Source organism: Pieris napi, chromosome 2, assembly GCF_905475465.1.
Source record: "Pieris napi chromosome 2, ilPieNapi1.2, whole genome shotgun sequence".
NCBI lineage: Eukaryota > Metazoa > Arthropoda > Insecta > Lepidoptera > Pieridae > Pieris > Pieris napi.
The window spans coordinates 9988426-10010000 of NC_062235.1; the positions used below are offsets into that span (position 1 = coordinate 9988426).

The following is a 21575-nucleotide window of genomic DNA, read 5'->3' on the forward strand; positions in this document are numbered from 1 at the left end:
ACAAAAGTCGAAATGACGCTTTCATACGAATATATTTTAATTCTTTGATAATTATATTATTTCGTAGGTAGGTTTTTTATACAAACTAGAAAATTTGTGTCTCAATCATTTTGACAAGGCTATAATAAGACTTTGTTATGAGTACTATGTTTAAACAAAATTTCTTGATATACTTGCTGCTTATAAAAATATTTTTCTCATCAAATCGGGAATCCAAAAATAAAACATAATTATTTGTCAATATTATTTTATACAGAAAGATACAATCTAAAGATTGTTAAATGCAGTATTTGATAAAAATTATTTCAAAAGGTTCAGTAAACACTACTTAAAGTAATTTTCGTTATTCGTGTTATATTTATGGTATGTCAATAATAAGTATTAATACTCAAAACTGTGCCACAGACTTTTGAAGATTTCAAAACTAAACGATTTTTGATTCGTGAACTTGAGCATTTTTACTTACATTTAAGAAACATTTGATTAAGACAGATTCATTAAACAATCTTAAATGGTTTAAAATGGAACAATTATTACATAAAGTACACAACCCTTTTACATTTATTAAAAAACTCAAGTTACGGAAATCCATTTCTTCCCTTGATTATTGCAAATACGGTGAATAATTCCATAGAAAAACCCTTAAATACAAATGCAGATTTATGATTAAACACAATATATCAAGGGCGTAAACGCCTTACCACTAGACCTCTGTCTTAATGGTCTAAGATCGATATACAACGACCTTCACCGAGATGCTTATTTAATGAAACGTATTTTATATGTAATTTAATATGTCAATAAATATAATCCATATATGTTGCCTAGCAAATTTCAGTCCAGAGTATTTTAATTAAAATTAAAAAAAAAAATATTTTGTTAAACATTTCACCGGTATGATTATTAGATAAATTCTATACCAATCGAAAGTATGAAGCCCATAGAATATGCAAACGTTAGGTTGTTTTTAATAAATTAATTATTTATGTGTATATTTTTATGTGACACTAAAGTATATATACAACTTTAGTAAAAAAGAAAGTTATAGTGATACATATGTGTCGTATAGAATTAAAATCCGCCAGATCCAGAAAGGTGAATTTTACAGTATACATTTTTTTTTGCTGGTAACAGTTACATTTAACTGTTATTTTTTTAAATAAGGAGAAAAATATTACTTGACTAATTTAAATGACCTTATAATAAACAATTGAAGATTACAAGGATACTGAACTAATAACCAACTGAAAAAATTGGATTTGGCGGTTATTGATAATGACACACGGATCTGACGGAGTTTGTTTCTGACAGAAATGGATGTGGCGGAGATCGATGCCAACTACGCTAGGTCATTGTCAACTTACAGGGTGTTCTAAAATTACAGATTAAGAGAAAGTAAAACTACCAAAAATTATAAATCTGAACTTTAATTAATATCGCAAATATTGTATCAAATACAATTGTCACTTTCTTCAAGCGGTACGCATACTAGATCTTCACGTTCTTCGGAATTGTCATTATTAAGTTCAATGTCCCTATAGTAAGCTAAACTCTCAATAGTTCTCCAGTCTTCGCCAAAGTGCTTCGATAACAGGTTCGAGACATCAGCAATTTTTTTTATATTAATTTTATTCCCCTTTCGTCTTATTACAGGTTCCAATTCCGCGCAACGTCTTCCTTTCTTAGTCACATATTTTGGCTGAGTACATTCGCTTCTGTAGTTTTCCTCTCCTTGTACGCTTACATTCTGGCGTCCTTTGTGCAGTATAAATCGTTTGCAAGAATTAAATTTGAAATGCCAGCTGCCAGGAGGTTTACATACATTAGTCACTTCGTTCTTCCAGTCATACACTTCAACATCCACACCCAAATGTTTCACAATAGTTGCGTGTTTTGTAAATAAATTTACATACATTTGTGGGTCGCATATGACTGACATCTTCTTTACTTCCTTTTCAATTTTCGCGAATACCCTGTCGGGCGGTAAGAACGAATGTCCAACCATGGGGAATATAATTTCAAGTTTTTTTACGTGTGGTGGTGCGTTTGAATACAACCATTTCATGCACATGCCCACTAAAATTGTATTCTTATTCTGACCGCCGCAACCGTCAGCAAACAGTCTTACTCTTGTTTTATCGCTTGGGATATCCAAGCTGATCAATGTGTCGAATACTGCACTTGCGATTTCAGATGAAGATTTTGCATGCTCATTCTCACACCAGTAATAAGTTTGTACGTTATCTAAAGCAGATTTAGAACTACCAATAACAACTGTAAAATTGCTCATATTGAACTGCCTACTAAAGTAAGCCGCTTGGTCGGGCAGTTTAGGCAGCGCGCTGTTTTTTTGGCAATCGAATGACAGTGATATGGTATCATGTTCTTCCTTTCTTAACAAGTCATAAAAGGCTTTGGCTTTCATGCTATGTAACCTTTTTTGGGTTATGTAAATCTGTTTCTCTTGGCCGTTAGTAGTTTCTATTTTCCGTTTTAATTCAAAACATCTGGAGCAAGTATCTTTCAAGGGAGAACCAAAACCAACATTGTACTTGCGGTTAAAGATTTGTCTGAAAAATGACTGTTTTACCTTTAGATAGGGGGTACTTGCAACTTGCTCTTCATACATTTTCCACAGCTTTTTAATATTTAATTCAGGTGGCAAGTACAGTCTTACAGACGATTTGGCCCTGCAGTAATGAGGTTCAGCTGCTTCTATGGACTCAATAAATGTCATTACACTTCTTTGCCTCTGCGCATATCGATCTTTTTTGTGGTTTCCACCTCGATTCTCTTTAGCAACACTGCCTCCATCTTTATAAGATCTCTGTAGAATGCCTGTAACTATCTTTCCCCACTTGTAATATTTTAATAAAAGCACTTTTGCATACCCTGACCTGTTTGTGAGGATTTTTAATTGTGACATAGTATTCTGCACTTAAATTCTTTGGTCCTCTAGACTGATCTTTGAGCCTTTTTCTGTGGCATTTGGAGAGACGGCAATGTTTTAGTATAAAGTTGTCTTGGCTGACTTTGTTGTTCAATTTGTAGAAATTCTGGTGAAACCGAGCAACATCTTGCGTTTTTAGTGTAAGGCATTTAAAAGTAGAATTCGTTTTGTGCTTACATTTTGGGAAAGATGGCAGTTTTTTCGCAGAATATCTGAAAATAAACAATACATAAATTAGACACGAATCCGTTTTTAGGGTTCCATACACGAAGGGTGCCAAATGGGACTCTATTACTTTGATTCTGCCTGTCTTAAAATACTATCTTTGGAACCATAATAAGTACACATCCTGTAACACTCTGTATAGCAAATCCTATGGAAGTTTCACTCACCGCTCACATCGTTTTTTCTCACTTTTCCAGTTACTTTTGTTGACCCCTCGCTTCCTTGCATGTTCCGGAAGAACTGATTCTATTTTTTTTAGTAAATCGGACATTTTTTTGATGAAAATTCACGATATAGCCGGCACGAAATCACAAGCAAATGCATGAGCGGCCATTACTATATTTAGTAACGCCATGACGGTTTTCTGTCAAAATGCTTTTCTCTGATTGGCTGAGGTGGATCTAGCGGCTTTTGATGTTGTCTTGTCAAAGATCTGGCGTGTTTTGAAATGAAACGCAAAAAAAGTACGTGAATTAACTAGGATTTAACTGGGTTTGAAAGATTATATATATTATTGGACCATAGAGCTCAAGATACTGAATCCATAGACTACAAAAGCTTATTTTTCCCCAAAACTGGATCTGGCGGATTTTGTTTCTATACGACACATATATAATTCTACCCTGATTAAATATATTGATTGAAAAAAATTAAAAAAATTTACTACATGCAAATTATAATATTAATAAAACATACTCTGGACTGAAATTTGCTAGGCAACCCATATGGATTATATTTATTGACATATTAAATTAAATATAAAATAGGTTTCATTAAATAAGCATCTCGGTGAAGGTCGTTGTATATCGGGATCTTATACTATAATTTTAAAAGCTTTTATGAGTAAAATGATGACGACCAAAGCCAAAACGACATTTGATTGTGATGGTAATGACAGCGCTGGTATAAAGACACACAATCAAAAGAAACACACTATACGTATGTATGGCTTTAGTTTAAATTCTCATCCTTTAAAAATATTCACTGTTTACTTTGAAAATACTTTTGAAGTTGTGTATAGAAAATACACACAGAATAATAACTGTACCACGTCTCTGATTTTGGTTTTAACCGAATGTTATAAACTTTTTATAATTAAAATATTAACAATAGCGATAACTGAGTATGCTTCGCAATAAAATTTTAATAGGACAACATTTAAATATATTAGGAACATAAATCAGTGTTTTTAATTATCTTTGTCTGTGAAAAATAAGTGCATAAAGTTAGGATTTTAAATGCAGAGGTATTAAAAATAATTAAGAACAATTTGTGGGTTCGAACGAGATTGTTTAGATCAATTCAAAAATTATTAAATTCTCCTTTTGTTCTGTGTGCCTGGAAGATGAAACTAATCGTGAATCGATCCCGTAAAAATGCATTTTTTCCCAAAATGACATCATTTTAGAAATTTTTTTTAAACTACTTAATTTAAAAGATCTCTAAATATTCTAATTCCACACATTACATTTTATCTATTTTTTCTCTCTCACAAATTACCTTACATCTAATAATATCTACGTAATAAAATTTCATATATTTGAGTAAAATTCGATTATGGCAGTTAACGTTAAAAACCTTAGGGGGTTAGGTCTGGTCAAAACTGCTGTTCTGATGAATATTTAGTATACAGAAAATAAACTGCGGAGTTTTAGTTGAATGTTAATTATTATCTGTGAACTTGGACAAGTGTCAAAATTATTTTTATTAGTTGAAATGAGGATTTAGGAAAAGTAATATTATTTAATATGTATTACAAAAACTATCAATGAAACTATGAATCCTATGTAATAATCGAAAATTACAACAATGAAAAAAGGCACCGGATGATAATGCAGAAAAAGCGGACCCTTTGGGTGATAAGGTTGTAAGGACCCAAATACAAGTAGAACCAGGAATTGGGCCTACTTATATCTCTGGGTAAAGGGCCTAGAGTGGGTCAAGCTGCTGTGTCCTTAAATGCGTAGAACATTTTGTCATTAGAAAACCAAGGGTTATACAAATCGAGGTTATTCATCAGAACAACAGCGTCACTACTAAATCTATTGAGTATCCAAGCAATAAATATATTGACTAGAAGGTAAATACTGAGTATATTCTGCTATATTCATCTAACGAATAACTATATCTAAATCTATGAAGAAACTATTTAAAATTTATTAAAAATCACCTTGACAAAAATAACTTGGAGCCATAAAATCTGATAAATTTAATATAGCAATTCTGTTTCAATTCCTCAACATTTCTTTAAATTATTATTTTTTTGATTTGTCATTCAAAGTGCACTATTGTATGTGTATTTGTTATATATCTTTAAAATAAAATATATTGCTAACATAAATAGCAAGATTATCTAAGAGGCTTCAAATTGGCTAAAAAAATATTTAAATATATAATATAGAATATTTAGGCAAACTAATCCTTATTTTGTGATAAGCTAAATGTGCCATTTGGCATACTGCTCTGATTGCCCCCAAGGAAGGAAGTGAATGTTGTGTCTCGGCTCATAGGGGGTTCGAGTCCTTCAGAAAGTGGAATACAATCAAGCGTTGGTACAGTATACTCCCTGAAATTTTTAAAACAAATTTGAGTCCCAAACAATGAGTTTCTGTGTATAAGTAACATAATAATATCATTAGGAATAATCTCTATATAAAATATGGCTAAAAATGAGTTATATAGTAAAATAATAATATTATGTAAATAATAATTGATTTATCAAAACATCCATAATTAAAAATATAGAATTTCATACGCCAGTCACGTGACACAAAACGATTAGTCGAATCGACAATAATTATGTGTCTTGCAGTTTAATTTCGGATATTGTCGAACGTTTTTGATCGAAATATAGTTAGTAAGTTTATTTGTGAAAAAAAAAGAATGAGATATTATGTGATAGATAATGATAATAATAGTGATTTACACGTAAAAACCTTGCATTTGGTTTACGTGTTTACAAGCATGGTACATTAGGGACTGGCCATATGACGACACCATCTTGTCTCAAGAAGCTAGCGGGTTTTTAAAATTATGAATTTAAAAAAAAAACATGTTATGTCCACTTGAACAAATGTCTATTGCATTCAATATTAAAGACTTACATGGATACATTATCCTGCGACTGAACAGAATCGTTGACTAGTTGCGGTAAGAGAGCAGGAGGCGGCGGAGGACGCGTCGTGCGGGAGCTGAAGAGGAATACTCCCAGCATAGCCAATAGGTATGATAGGAAATATAATGAGTGGAACTGAAATCACGATAAAGTATTGCCACAATTAAAAAATTATCTTATAGTTAATAACAGCAGACAAAAAGAGGGATAACTCTACTTTATGTAGAGTATTTTATTATATATCTAGATCACTCTACAAAATAAACGAAAATATAGTACTTAAAAATTATTATTTATTCAAGTCATAGTATATAGTCACCTTAAATTGAAATATGAACATTCCTGCAATCAGTGTAAAATAATCAGACGATAAAAATGATAAGTGCAGCATAATGGCACCTGCATCTCTCAACATAAAACTTTGTAGTATTTGAAAGACAGTCTGAACGCAACAGTAGCTTCCCAGTTGAAATATTGTACCCACTTCATACCAATAGAATGTTACCAATTCATTAAAATCTAGAAAGAATGTCTGTAGGCATGAATGTGTGCCCCCAATTAGACCAAGAATGGCCAAATATTCTGAGCATGATTGGGTTTGGAGCATAATTTCTTGCAAAACTGTCATCAATGCATACAGTAATGATCCTCCCAGGCAAAGCATATCTCCTACTAACTGATTTTTACCTGAAATTTTTATTAAATTATAGTATTCACATTTGAGTAAAATATAGGCTTCAAATATAGGTCTTTTCTGTAAAATAGATAATTATGATATTTCAAAATACTCAATTTGCCTGTATATGAGCACTAAGTTAAACCATATTGCAAAGTGAAACAGTAACACATAAATTATATATTTCTAGTTATAGACAAAACACTTATTTACCATCAGTAGGAGCACCTTCTACATCAGCCCATACAACACATACAACGGCCATCAGTCCTAAGGTTGCACCTGCTACGTGCACAACACCAAGCCTTTGTCCTCGCCAGGCTCCACCAACCAATGCAGCGCCAACACCACTACATGCTAGCAACTGTCAGCTCAAGACAGATGTAAATCTTTGTGATAGAATCAAAAGCCAGCTAGCCTCCACATCAAGGATACAGGCCAGTATAACTATCCACCATTTTCTGTAAAAGGTTTTATTTGTTTAATTTAAAAAAATCTAATACAGATTAAGTTAAAGTTTAAAAATTATATTAAAAATGAATATATTTTCAAATGTTGACAAATGTAAAATTTATTAGGAAAAAAAAATTATTATACATAATTTATATCATTTTTAAAGGTAATTCAATAAGGACATTACTTACTTTGATAACTTATTAACACCATTACAGATCAAGGTTGGGGTAAATAAAATGAAAAGCGCTAAATATGGGATAACCAGCTGAGCTGTAGTTGGAAACTGCCAGGTAGCACTCTGAAGAAGAGTTGTTAAAATACATTTTCCACTCAAGAGTAGGGACAGCACTTGACCAAGTGCTATACTACGCCATACTTTCCTAAAAGAAAATGACAAATTTAATTCAGTAATCAACATATAAAATAAATTATTTTGTTCGTCAATTAGAAAATAAATAATTCATACCATCGCCCTAACTCCGAAAAGTACGCTTCCACTTTCTCACTGAAACTTAAATTCTCCATGGCAATCCCTTTTCTCTTTTTAATATTTCGTGTTAAAACTGTTTTGAATATTAATCAAAATTGGAAAAATAAAATAACTATCCATATTTATATAAACAAACACCAAAATTGTAAGGGTTGGTAAATCGTAAGTTATTTTTTATTTTTTTAGCGATTAACTTTACTATGAGTTGAGTCTTAACAATTGACACTAAACTTGACTATTGACTATTGTACAAATGGGCCACAGAAGAAGAAGGTTGTTGAAGACAATAATTTTCAGTATTAACAATTAAGTATTATCTTTAATTTTTGAGGCGTTTTTTGTTTTTTTATTAGACATAAACTAACCTTAAAACTAAGTTGATTTATTTTGAGAATTGTTTTGAATTGTTTAGAACTGGCATTAGTTAACCGACAAAACACAATTATTACTTATTTAGATTGGCAGAGTCCTTACCATGGGAGATGGTATGTAACATAAAAAAGTCAAATTTATAATGTGTACAGTGTTTGTTTGTTAAATAATGTTTACTATTTTCTTTTCGTAGAAGATGTAATACGACGACGCCTGCTAATAGATGGAGATGGTACCGGTGACGATAGAAGACTTAATGTTTTGTTAAAAACTTTAATTAAATGGTGTAATGCAACTGACGACAGTGCGGAAGAAAGGTAAATTTAGTGGTCAATAATTACCTACAGTAAAATTTGTCAAATGTTTTTCTTTGCATTGATTGATTTAATTTTGATCCTTTTCAGTAAGTCTACACATGACAGAATGTTGGCACAATTAGCTCAATGTGAGTTTGCGGTCACAAAATCTCAGCTTGGTGCAGATATGATGGCAGCTGAACTTGAAAGCTATGAAAACTTATCTAAAATACTTGAAGATGGTATAGAAATAGCAAAAAAGAATATAGAAAAGAGCAAAGCAGATTTAGCCCAAGCCAAAACAGTCCGAAAAAACCGAATAGAGTATGATGTACTAGCCAAAGTTATTAGTGAACAACCAGACAGGAAAGAAACTTTAGATCAATTGAGTACATTAAAGAATGAATTAAGTAGTTTAGAAGCTACTAAACAACAACTAGAGAGTCGTTTAGGTCTAAGAAAAAAACAATTTCATGTTCTGGTAACTTCTATACATCAGCTACAGGCATTATTAGATGAACCTGAGGATACAGATACTGCTATAGAGGATGTGGAAATGAAAGATACAATTGAATCGTAATTTATATTGAGTTATATAAAAAAATTGAAATTGATAATTGAATAAAGTGTGAGTTTTGTATTTTTGTAGTATTTATTTATCTATTAAAATATTTTAGTTTTCCATACAATGCCAATAATCTTGCAAATCATAAAAGCAGCCAAGAATATAAATTAAGATCTATTACAAACATGACTTTTTTGTTAGCAGTCCTACACTGTTAAAATATATCTTGAGAACAATATATGTATATCTCAAATTTACAAATATGATGAATTTCAAAAAAAATATTTAAACTTGAAATTATAAAATCAGACAAGCACTTTTAGGTGATTTTCGATAGTAATAATTTTTAAGCATGCATATTATGTAAAAAAAAAGGTGGGTGTACTTATGTACGCGCGTAAGAAGTATACTATAAGTAATAAGTATACTTCTTTGGCATTATTAAAAATAGTTTTTGATTGCATGCAAATAATTAATTACAATTAAATAATCAAAAACTGGAAAAGGAGTCATTATAGTCAATAAAGTTCAGTTTACATTTGAAAAATTAAATCAATAAATATTTATTATTATTCTCTTACATTAAGTGAAACATAAATTCTATTATTATTCGATTCGTGGGCAACTTCATTCTGTTAATTTTGTGTCACGGTGCGCGCGCATCGTAAAATTTCACTCTCATAAATTTTTCATAACGTGTCTAAAGAAGTATAACTTCAAAAAGGCTTTAAATGGTGAACAGTTATAATGAAAATAAGATAAACATTTAAAAAATACATTTATGATTATAGGAATTAGAAAACCGTCGAGTCATTAAGCCCGAAACGGCTCATTACAGCGATAGAAGTCGTAAAAGTAAAGTTTTATCGCGTGTCACGGCATTAATGCTTATTCTCCGTGGACTAAGGCACAAATATGAGAGCATTTTATGTATGCAAGGTAAACTCGTATGCTTGAAGGTCGAACCCCAAATATGTATAGGTACGTGTTTTAGGAATTTGAATAAATAAAATACCAAACCGATTGTCATCTGTACAATTATTCATGTTATGTTCTTATGTTTAAAAATAAATTAGAGAAAGATACATTAATCAGAGAAATTGTAATTAGATGAGAAATTCTAAACATTTGTTTAAATATTTTCGTGTAGCAGACTGAAAAAGGTTAACACTCGTATCACAAAAATATGTATATTGTCTACATAAATAATATAAAATATTGTCGATTAAGACAATATTTTGTGTTACCTTTTATCCTGAAGCTGTTGAGCTATCTTAATACATATAAATTACGTGTCACGTTGTTTGTCCGCTATGGTCTCCTAAACTACCTTGTATATATATATATACTAGGTATGGGTTCTTATATTTCATAATAAGAAAGGTATGTCAGTTTAGAGAAAATTAACATTTTTCATGAGTTATAAAATAGTTTTGGTGTGGTTCTAAAATCTTTTATCATTTGTTTGACGAGTTCACTAAATAGAACCTACAGTTTTATATATATATTGCAACAATTTATTATTAGGTACTCTAAACAAGTATGTATGGACAAACTTGATGTAGTACTTCCTAACATACGCGTTTCAATCGTAAACTAGTAATCTCAAATGTATAAATTAGAACGATATTTTAATTGCTCTCAGCTATGGACGGATTAAAGGAAAATTAAGTATTCAGATTTCAGAGTGTTTATTATAACAAAAAATATCTAACCTAGAAATTTTAACATGTCACGCTGCTCTCAGCTCTTGGGAATACAATGCAACAGTCAACAAATATATTTACCTTAAAATAGTTATAAATAAAGTACGATGTTGGAGTTGGTATAAGTTTACGGCGCAGGTCCTCGATAATACAGTTGACTGGTGAACCGTCAAAGCGGCTACGCGGTCCTTTGAAGCTACACGCGCTACATAAGTCATAGACAACTTTTAGCCGCGGCATTTGAAATGCCATCGTGGTGGGACTATTTACACTTCAACCGACAATATCAAAACAAAAGAAATTTAGAGGAAGGTTTATTTCAAATAGCTTCGCAGACGTGTAATATATTGGTGAAAGTAAATAACACGAACAATATAAATTTAACAAGAAACGATAGGAGTGATGAGTACGGTTGTGCGGGGCCTCCTAAGGGGAAAAGTTCGATGCAAATTTGTGTTCCGAAGTTTAGAAAGAACTCCATAACTGCGGGCTGCAATCCTGGATTGTCGGTAAGTGATTTTATATAAATGTTATAAATTGAAAGTCACCTAAAAAGCACCTCTCGCTTTAGCTTATAATGATAAATTTTAACTCAAAATAGTAAGGCTTAAATAAATAAAAGTTTCAAGACCTAGGAAAAATCTTCAGACAAATAGGTAAATTTTGCAAAAATATTAAGAAATTGGAAATTTCTGTTAGGAAATTGTCATTATGTTTATATGGTTTTAATATAGTATTGTCAATTATTTTTTTAATATATCAAATACAAACTGAGGTCGTCGAATATAAATATATTTTAATTTTTTAAAATATTTATTGATTCTTAAATTTAATATTTTAAGAATTCTTAAATTTTTCACAATTAGCGATTTAAAACAATCTATGTAAAGTAACTGTATATCTAGTATATATATCTTTCTTAGCGTAAATATTTTTCGTAATATATAATAATAAGGACGATAACTTCCGGACCCGACGAAATATAGCATAGTATGAAACAAAGCTTGCATGGAGAACGCGTTCAATGATGAGTTTGCCGCTAAGAAACAAATAAAAAAAGTTAGTTTGTAAAACTTATCCAATTATTTTGTCTATTTTTTTTCTAATCTTTATCTATTAACACTACAGTACAATTGTCTAATTATACCTACTTCTAAGTAATATTGTTTCATAAGGTTAAGGGTATACGATATCGCTGATTTAAAAAAGTCCAACTAGAATTATTAAAAATAAACGAATGGTAATGCTGCAGCATGACACAGTCGCGGGTAAAATTTTCAAGGTAGACCTTAGTTATTTCTAGTAATTTTAGACAATAGAGCTTTTTAGAATTTTACACAAAGCCGCTTCGAATTGCCATTGAAAATACAAAATCATTGCCTACACTATTAAACCTCACAACCAATAAATGTCTTCAGTGTTAAAGATGCATACGCGCGTGAGACATGTGCACTGTATTTATCGGAAGTCGACGATATTTTTAAGTTTTTAAACGAACCATCGTTCATACATTCCTTCTATGCCTTCATACTTGTGTAGTTAGCAAAAATACTTGCAAGCTGATTCGATTTGAGGTGAATGCTCCTTTTATTTTATATATTAGTTTTAAGTCTTTCATTGCGTGTTGGTTAGTATATATCGATTTTATAAAGAACCGACCGCTGCATTAGCTTCGCCCCGACTTGTGACCTTGTTCCAATTATTCACTATTACTTTTCGGTTTGTTTTTCGGACAGACCGCGAATTTCACGATTGTAAATTGTGGTCGAAGGCTATCGTAAGCATGATAGCAAATCTCAGATAGCTATTCAAAGAAGAGTCTAAATAGAGTACAGAATGGTTAAATAAATCGTTTTTGGTTAACACGTTTGTATAAAAACATACTCAAGTAAATAAAATTATTATAAATTCCTATTTAAATTTACAAGGCCGGCAACGCACTGGCGAGCCCTCTGGTATTGAGAGGGTCCATGGGCGGCGGTATCACTTAACATCAGGTGAGCCTCCTGCCAGTTTGCCCCCCGTTCTATAAAAAAAAAATTTAATAGTTAAGGATATAGATTTTTTGATTTGATAAGGATATACATGTTGTAATATAGTGTAAATTTGAGCTATTTAATCAGCTTTCTGCGACCTTGTATATATATTTAAAAGCAAAACGAACAAAGTTCCAAAATAAAAGATATAGGTAAGTTTGGCCGTTTGCAAAAGTTGGCTGTTAAATTTCCATTGAAAGATAGAATATTTAGCTAAGTATTGCCTGAGGCAGTAATATTTTAATGTCGTGCCCTACTTTCACAATCGTATCGCATATCTACGCGACCGTAGCACTGTAGCCCCGTAGCATGCCTACAGTTCCTCGTAGCATGCTTGCATGCCGTTTATAATGATGTAATCGGTTCCTGCAATTTTCTTCAAAGTTTCAACTGAAAGTTTATAATTGAATAATTGTTTGTTGGAATAGTGTTACTTTGTTAGAATCTTTTAAATGACGGTAGCTTCTTGAGAGGAGGATTTTATAAAAAGCAGAGCGTAAATTACGTGTTAAACATATATATATATACTTTTCATATTATATCATAACCATTTTAAGATATAATGCTATATTAACATGGTCTACTACGTAGTTACTAAGAGTTATTCATCTAAAAGCTGTGTTTTTATCCATACGTTTTTACAGAAAGTTATATAATAACAATAAGTAATATGAGAATTATTTAATAGTTTTAATGACTTTAAATTATTCAAAAAACAAAGCTTTCATAGTACATATCACAAAACTATCTACATACATACCCGGGATTTATTGTGAGGTCGAATCTATAAATCTATGCTCTCAACCAACCAAAAACATGGTTAAGAGGTCTCGTAGGCTCCAATTACACATGGGAGATTTTTTAAATATAGTTATAGTAGTACCTCTTTCTTAACAAGTATGTAATGTTTGTAAACCGAAAATATATGGTTCCGAAAACCAAAACCTTCCAACTAACACGCGTTGATTAACCAAGTATTTCATACATGAGCCACGGAGGAGGCTGATATTTGCATATTAATTAATCACGTACGCAACGCCACGTGTTTCTTTTAGTGTGATTAAAGTGGAGCGCTTCGAACTAGCAACACTTATAAATAAATAATTGTTGGGTAAATAACCATTGTTAATTCGAGGTAGTATCCGATTGTCTTGGTATCAAGCCAATTTTCTTTGAAAGCGTAATTAATCTTTCGTTACTAAATATTTTGTAAATTCTAAAATTAAATAAGAATGATATTTCTTTAATTTAATAACAGTTCTGTGTCATGAAAAGGAAACTGGCATGATTTAGACTTGTGTCATGCACATGTTTCCTACATAGGTAACACTGACAAATTTTTTAGAACATGAAAAACGGCTTTATGTTGCTGAAGTTGCCAATACTTTTATTGCTTTTCGAAGTAATCTTTTTGCAATCCATGGAACCACTGAGAAAACTAGTGGACCCATTCTTCATTAGGGTTCTCTTCTATGGTATTTTCGTACGCTTTACCGCATTTTCAGGGCTCGTAAAGCGAATTTTTCTTTAGTTCTAGAAGAAATTGTTCAAAATTTGTATTAATTTTCGACACTTTTAATATTTTAATGACAATTAAATTCATTAAATTCCTAACATATCTTCCTTTTCCCCCCCTCTAAGTCTCGGAAATCTAAAGTTTTAGATTTGTATAAATATGAACAAGACTTAAAAATTAGTTTGCCAAAGAAGTTTCACTTCTAACATGTGTACTTTGTACGCACACACTTTTTTTCAATTATAATTCTATAAACTTTAATTAGTAAAAGCATATATTATATAGATGCTCTTAGATGTTTGAATTAATATGAATCTTGTGTATGTTAAGTTAATTAAAATATTGTTACTATTAGGTTAAATTGTCATTATAAAATGTTAAAAATCAGTTAGCTAAAAATAATTTAATTTCTATTAAAATATATATTTTAATAGAAATAGACGTTATACGAATTGTTTCATGAATAATTATTTATTATTATGTACATGAATCAAAAAATATTAACAATAGTATGATGGAAACATAGAGTAGACATTATTTTATTTTATATTATATTCCACGAAATTTGTTTCACTCACGACGTCAAACAAATTTTCAACAAAATTACATTGTAGACAACAAGTGAAAGTCTACGATGTATTTTTTTATATGATAATTTTTCCGACCCAAATGTCGGCCAATAGAATTGCACCAATTCGACGTCACGTGGTACAACCTACATGGTATTATACTGACAATTTTTTGTGAAAATTTTCTCTGGTCGTTGCTTCAAGAAAAGTATTAAGTAGTTGTTTTATTCATTATGAAATTCTTATTTGTTAACTGTACATTTCGTCTCATGGTGCAATTCTATTGGCCGACATTTGGGTCGGAAAAATAATCCCCCGAATACCACTCGAGCTTCAAAATTATCGGGTATTTCCCGATAGGTTCGTTGCAAACAATTAATATAGTCGTCATGACGACTATAGTCGTATACTCTTGTGGTATTACATATGAAAATTACGACGATTATTCATATTATTAAAATGCAATTTTATATGCTTATATCATCTATTTTCTAAACTAATGAACGCAGAAGAAACAAGTCTAATTGAATCTCCTTCATAGAATATATGTACACGGTACTCCGAGATTAACTTTTAAATTACACAAACCCACGCTTAGAAACACATTTTTTAAGCTTTATTTTTTAGATTAACAAATAAAAATCGTCTTATTGTTGTAAAGTATAGAATTAGAAAAGTCGTAGCATTTCGTAGCGTGTCAAAGTTGCGTAGCGTTGAATTAATGCTGGCCATCAATCTTCGTAGCCACTAGGTAGATTTCTAAGATTAGCTTATGGGTAAAATAATTATATACTACAGAAAATGCGTCCTGTCATGCAATGGTATGATTCTTCATAAAGTACAATGTGTTTCGCGCGTTTATGTCGTTTGGCTAAGGTGGTACATGGGCACGTTGTTTGTTTTATTGGGCACCATATTTATTACTTTTTCATATATTTGTAACACATTAATAAATTCATATAAGTTAGTACTGTTCTTAAGATCAATTTAATGTCCCGTGAATGTCCCTGACCATGTGCAATAAACATTTTTACGATTTCTAATAACGAGCGTTATTGCAACCTTCGGATATCCATCAAACACTTCAGAATCATACAATCTTTAAGCGCTTATGATATATTGCTTATTCAATCTCGTTTAAAATTTCAATAGCTTTCTGAATTGCATTGTGTTACTTTGTAGTTATATTTAGCATTTAAATGGTTTATTCAACTGTTGTGTGTCGGAATAGTTTAACGTAATGGCTACTATATTGTATATGTTTGAACGAGATGATTTAATTAAGTTTATCAGTTTAGATTTTTCTAGCGCCCAATGCTTTATTTAAGCGATTGTGAAAAAATTATGAAAATAAATAATTCAATTATAAAATCTTTTTCTTTATCCATTAAAAAACATAGTCAGTAGGCCAGTCTTTTTTGAGGAAAATGGCAGCAAAACAGTAACATTTGAAGGCGTAGAAAACTGAAAGAATTACGAATTCCAAGTAAAAGTAATCTTGAACACATTGTGTGCATATGAAATCGTCGATGGAACTTATACATTTCCGGACTAAACATATGGCATACTAAAGTAATATTCGTCAGTAAATGGTGAGTACCAAGCAGATAAATTTTCATAAATTCAGAGTTTGTATGTAATCGCTTCGTAGTATTATCTTTTATTGACATAACCTTTACACATTTAAAGAAAAATTGTTTAACCGGGTTAAAAAGTTAACTCTTTAATCGCTTCTTATGAAGTATTGATGCTTTATATTATAAGTGCTCGTAAATTTTTCGAAGTTATTTAAAAAAATTGAGTGGTATCAAATAATCTATACAATTATATTTCAAGTTCAAACATGACTCAAAATAATTAGAAACCCAATCGATTTACTGGTATAACCTATCATTTGTTTATCTTTTTCATTATCTATGTATTTTCATAGTATTTTAGTGTTCGTACATTGTATGTCATTAGCGTACCGTACTTGTCGCTATGTAGGATTGCCAAACATTGATCTGAATATTTCAGATCTGAATAATAATTATTGTAAATACCATGATACCTACTAATGTATATTTCGTTAACGTAATATCCGATATATTTAATTAGGCCTCAGGATGGGATCAGTATAGCCAAATGGATAATTTTCTACGTGTATAATTAACACCCGTTTGTCAGGCACATGCACGTGCACTTGCATGTCTAAAAGGATATGAGACAGTCACTGATAATTTTAGTAGAGAAAAATCGAAGGCCTATTAACGATTGTAGAGGTGCTGTATATAATAATGTATAGCCTATTCATCAGGTAGCTCTTTATGAGCGCTACGCAATTTATGGGGTCATAGAGGGAACTATGGCTAACCAAAGGATAGCGCTGACTATATTTGTAAGTTTTATAATATATTTTTTGCCGTATTTCAATATGTAGTTCATACTCAGAATATTTTCAGTACTTTTATGTATTACTGCATACAGTCCCTACGTTTTAATAAGGAAGGCATACATTACTATTAAATTATTGGTTATTTTAGTTTAAATACTGCGAAAATATTGAAGCGCTTTCTCTTCAAATTCAATCGATTCTCCGGTATCTTAGATATATTTCACGAGAAAGGAAATTTATCAAAATAAAGTCTCTACGTACTGATCTTATCATGTTTATTTATAATCATATTTCTCAAGAATGGTCGCCCTACTGGCATGTTTCACGTCCGATAGCACCACCTCACGCGATGTCACCTGCGGATTGTCGGCCGCGGCTGATGTTGACAAAGCGATTGAATCGTAGATTGATATGTTGATAGAATCGAATGCTAAACGATAAATACCCACTTTAGAATAAGCGGTACCTCTATTTCTAGTTGGACCACTGCGGTTTCACACACGGTAATTCGGCCGTATAAAGATAAAAAGAGGGAAATACGCCCAAACTTGTCAACTTTATAATATAAGAAACCACGCAATAATTTAAGAAAAGTTCCTGTCAAAATAACATTTATTACGTATATACAGGGTGGCCAAAAAGTCGTGGATCATACGCAAATAGAGGATAGATGAGGTCATTAGCTGCAAAAAATTGTTCTTCGGGAGGTCTCTAAGCTCAACCCCTGAAGAGTTATAACTCTTTATGACTCTTTTTTACAAATTCTTATTAAAATTCGAAAAAAATTACATCCTGTATCTTTTTCATAATATCTCTTTTGATAAGAAACAAATAGGTTTACAAGCATGTATGTTTAGCTTAACCCCTGTATATTTAGCCTTAAAACTTTCTTAACTGTTTCGTCCAAAATCAAATTCAGAAGTTCCAGAATGAACGCATAAAACTTGGCTATATGGCTAACATATTTTATGTTAGTTAGTTGTAAGCCAAGTTATTAACTCAAACTCAAAATAACTTTATTCATATAGGTAAACAAGTACACTTATGAACGTCAGAAAAGAAGTTAAATTAATTCTAAATTTACATTTTATATTGAGAATTATTTTCACATCACATTTTAATGTCCTGTCCTGTCCTGTTCATCTCTTTCTGTCTGATAGTGTTGTCGCTGTGATGAAAAGAGACAGATCAGTTTAGTTAAGACAACTCAATTAGACTGATATATTTTTTATGAATATAGAAATTCAACTTTCATGAGTCTATAACAATAGCCGTAACATAAATGTAAAACGTAAGAACGGAAAGTTGAACCTAAAAGCACTTTGCAAAAAGCTTCCGGCGTGTACTAATGTATCAACAAGACACTGCGGACTAACAATAGTGTGTATCTTTTACACTGCAAACACATTACCAAGAGATATCAAAGCAACATTGAAATATTTTTCCTACAACTTTTGGTATGTTTTTTTGTATCGTACTATTTGGTATTGTATTTCTATTCATGAAAATATTATATCAGTCTCATTGCATCGTTTCATATAAAGTTTTCACTTGTTTTTTTTCATAACAGCAAAGCAAGATTAGATTGAAAGAGTTATTTAGTAAGGAGTGCAATTAAATTTAAGTGTTTATAAATAAGCGCGGGTTCATCTCTCTCATCATTGTCACCTCATGTCTGAGGTCGTACGTTCAAACACTGGGTTTCACTTAATTATGTTTAACAAAGTCCAAATCACATAAAATAATAATATTAAAAATCTAAGAACTGCCATAATATTATTAAATTAAATAATTGTGTTATTATCTTGATGATTGGAAGGTTCCCACCACATCATTGGTCTTTGGTACTTACAATTGGGGTCTTTATTCGTTTTACATACGATATGAGGGATTCAGTACTTATCACGAATGTCCAAAGAGAATCCAAAGTAAGTGAACTGAAGTTTAAATGTGACTAGTACAAAATATGTCAAAAAAACTTACGCTAAGCCACTATAGAAAAAAATTAGATTAATTTTGATCCCTTGTGTTATAATTAAAAAATCGTAACAAATCGCGTAAAATTACGAAACATGCGAAATTATTGCGTATCCCATAAACAATGTTTAATGTTAAGATATTTCATAGAATGGCGAAAGCTCACGCGATTTTACGATTACCGCGACCTTTAACGACTTGATGCGACTTATGATTTCACAACGTCATCAAAACTTGTATAATATTAAACGTAATTTTGCTAAATTATTATATCATTATGATTAGCGATTACTTTTCATCCTATTCTGGACGTTGGCCTCCTCCAACTGAACTAAAATGCAATAGAAATACACTGTACCGAAACGAAAATAAATGTGATTTATTAGTGGTAACAATCATACATATTCACAACATATTCGCTATAAAAAAATGTTTATAGATTTAGACAAATCTATATAACTATAATTCATGAAAGGCCGGCAACGCACTTGCGAGCCTTCTGGAAATGTGAGTTTCCATGGGCGGCGGTATCACTTAACATCAGATGAGCCTCCTGCCCGTTTGCCGCCTATTACATTAAAAAAAAATTATTTAAAAAAAAGTTTCTATTTAGTTTTACTTCTTTGCTTTTATGTGCTGTTTTTCTTTGTTTGTTGTTAATTTCTATGTTCTAATAAAATTGAAGTATGCGTGTAAAATTCCTAACGTCATATTTTCTTGTATTTTTAAAGCAAACATATTGTTTTAGAATTTAGAAAAGAAAATAAATAAGGCATTCGGTCGGGCAATTAATCATAAAATGCACTGCACGTACTATATCATTATGTTCTATTAATTAGATCAAACAATCATACTTAAATTATTGTTTTTGAACGGTCTCATCCATATTTCAATTATAGAGTTCAATGCAGAAGTATAATATATTCACTAACACTACACTTGAGTGTTGAGGTATTGACAGCTCAACGAGTTTCCATAACAATGGCTGCTTCAAGCTAGAGAGCTTTTCATAGAGCACTTGCATTTCATTTATAAATATTTTCTATCTAGTACTTGTTATTCCAGTGCTCTTGAATAAATAATGTATGCATTTGCATTAGCCAATGTGATACATTAAGTAAAATATGTTAAGAGCTAAAACTACAATATAATATTTATTACAATTGGTTTAAAAAAAACCAGTGAAGTCTTGACCTCAGATTTCTGTAGTTGTTTTGATGATTTGAATTTTATAATTAATTAATTTAATCAGATGTCTGTGACACACGTGTTAAATGGTGCAAATAGAAATAAATATCCTTTGGTAACAAGGTTTTTAAAAGTACGTTCTGTATTACATAATACGTATACAGTCGTAACAATAAAACATCAGGCTTGCTCTCTTTAAAGTTACTGCAAAACAGTCATCCACTATAAGCAAGATTGTGTTAAAATTAAATTGTAAAATTTAACGGCTTTATTACCATAAGATAATTTTACAAAGCATAAAGATTTTATTCAATATTGTATCAGTCAATAGGTAGGCAGGGCAGTGTTGGCCTAGTGGCTTCAGCGTGCGACTCTCATACCTGAGGTCGTAGGTTCGATCCCCGGCTGTGCACCAATGGACTTTCTTTCTATGTGCGCATTTAACATTTGCTCGAACGGTGAACACATCGTGAGGAAATCGACATGTCTTAGACCTAAAAAGTCGACGTGTGTCAGGCTGATCACCTACTTGCCTATTAGATTTAAAAATGATCATGAAACAGATTCAGAAATCTGAGGCCAAAACCTAAAGAGGTTGTAGTGCCACTGATTTAATTAATAGGTAGGAACCAGCTACCTTCAGGTTAATTAATAAGTTATTTAATAAGTATTTTGGATTTCATATATCTACCGCCTGTATTCTATAATATACCATATATAAAAATAGAGTCAGAAGCAGACTATTAAGTGGTATAAAGCATTTGCAAATTGCGTTTTATGAAAATAAAAGAGAACATCAAAAGACAATATTGACTTGAGACTAACAGCTTCGGGTTCAAGTAAGGTTTTAAAAACATTTACATTGATGTTCTTTGCGGCTGCCGGGGGAATGAACTTTTCCTTCAGTGGTTGAAAAACTTATTTTACTATATCTTCAAGACATTATTATTAATGACGTCTTACTGATTTTGTAAATATAGTGAAAAATCCTTTTGATTAAACTGAACTGGCTTCAAGTTTGATTCAAAAGATGCTTTGCAATTACTGTGTTTAATTATGATCAT

The 21575-nt window shown here is 31.3% G+C and overlaps 3 protein-coding genes across 3 annotated transcripts in view; 2 read left to right on the forward strand and 1 right to left on the reverse strand.

Annotated features, from left to right (window-relative positions):
- Positions 1-5496: 5496 nt before the first annotated feature.
- Positions 5497-8085, reverse strand: LOC125058840 (solute carrier family 35 member F1-like). The gene is made up of 6 exons (XM_047662990.1): positions 7889-8085; positions 7611-7802; positions 7180-7427; positions 6610-6977; positions 6280-6425; positions 5497-5741 (listed from the first exon to the last, which is right to left on the reverse strand). The coding sequence occupies exons 3-6, from the start codon at positions 7229-7231 to the stop codon at positions 5591-5593; spliced, it is 717 nt and encodes a 238-aa protein (XP_047518946.1). The 5' UTR covers positions 7232-7427; positions 7611-7802; positions 7889-8085; the 3' UTR covers positions 5497-5590.
- A 141-nt stretch (positions 8086-8226) lies between these two features.
- LOC125058850 (THO complex subunit 7 homolog) lies at positions 8227-9220 on the forward strand. Its single transcript, XM_047662999.1, has 3 exons — positions 8227-8397; positions 8478-8601; positions 8689-9220. The coding sequence occupies exons 1-3, from the start codon at positions 8388-8390 to the stop codon at positions 9158-9160; spliced, it is 606 nt and encodes a 201-aa protein (XP_047518955.1). The 5' UTR covers positions 8227-8387; the 3' UTR covers positions 9161-9220.
- A 1846-nt stretch (positions 9221-11066) lies between these two features.
- LOC125061076 (5'-3' exonuclease PLD3-like) overlaps positions 11067-21575 on the forward strand; it is a 34197-nt gene continuing 23688 nt past the window's right edge. The window contains exon 1 of the mRNA XM_047666209.1: positions 11067-11360. Coding sequence (XP_047522165.1) covers positions 11097-11360 — 264 coding nt within the window. The 5' untranslated portion in view covers positions 11067-11096. The remainder of the gene's footprint in view (positions 11361-21575) is intronic.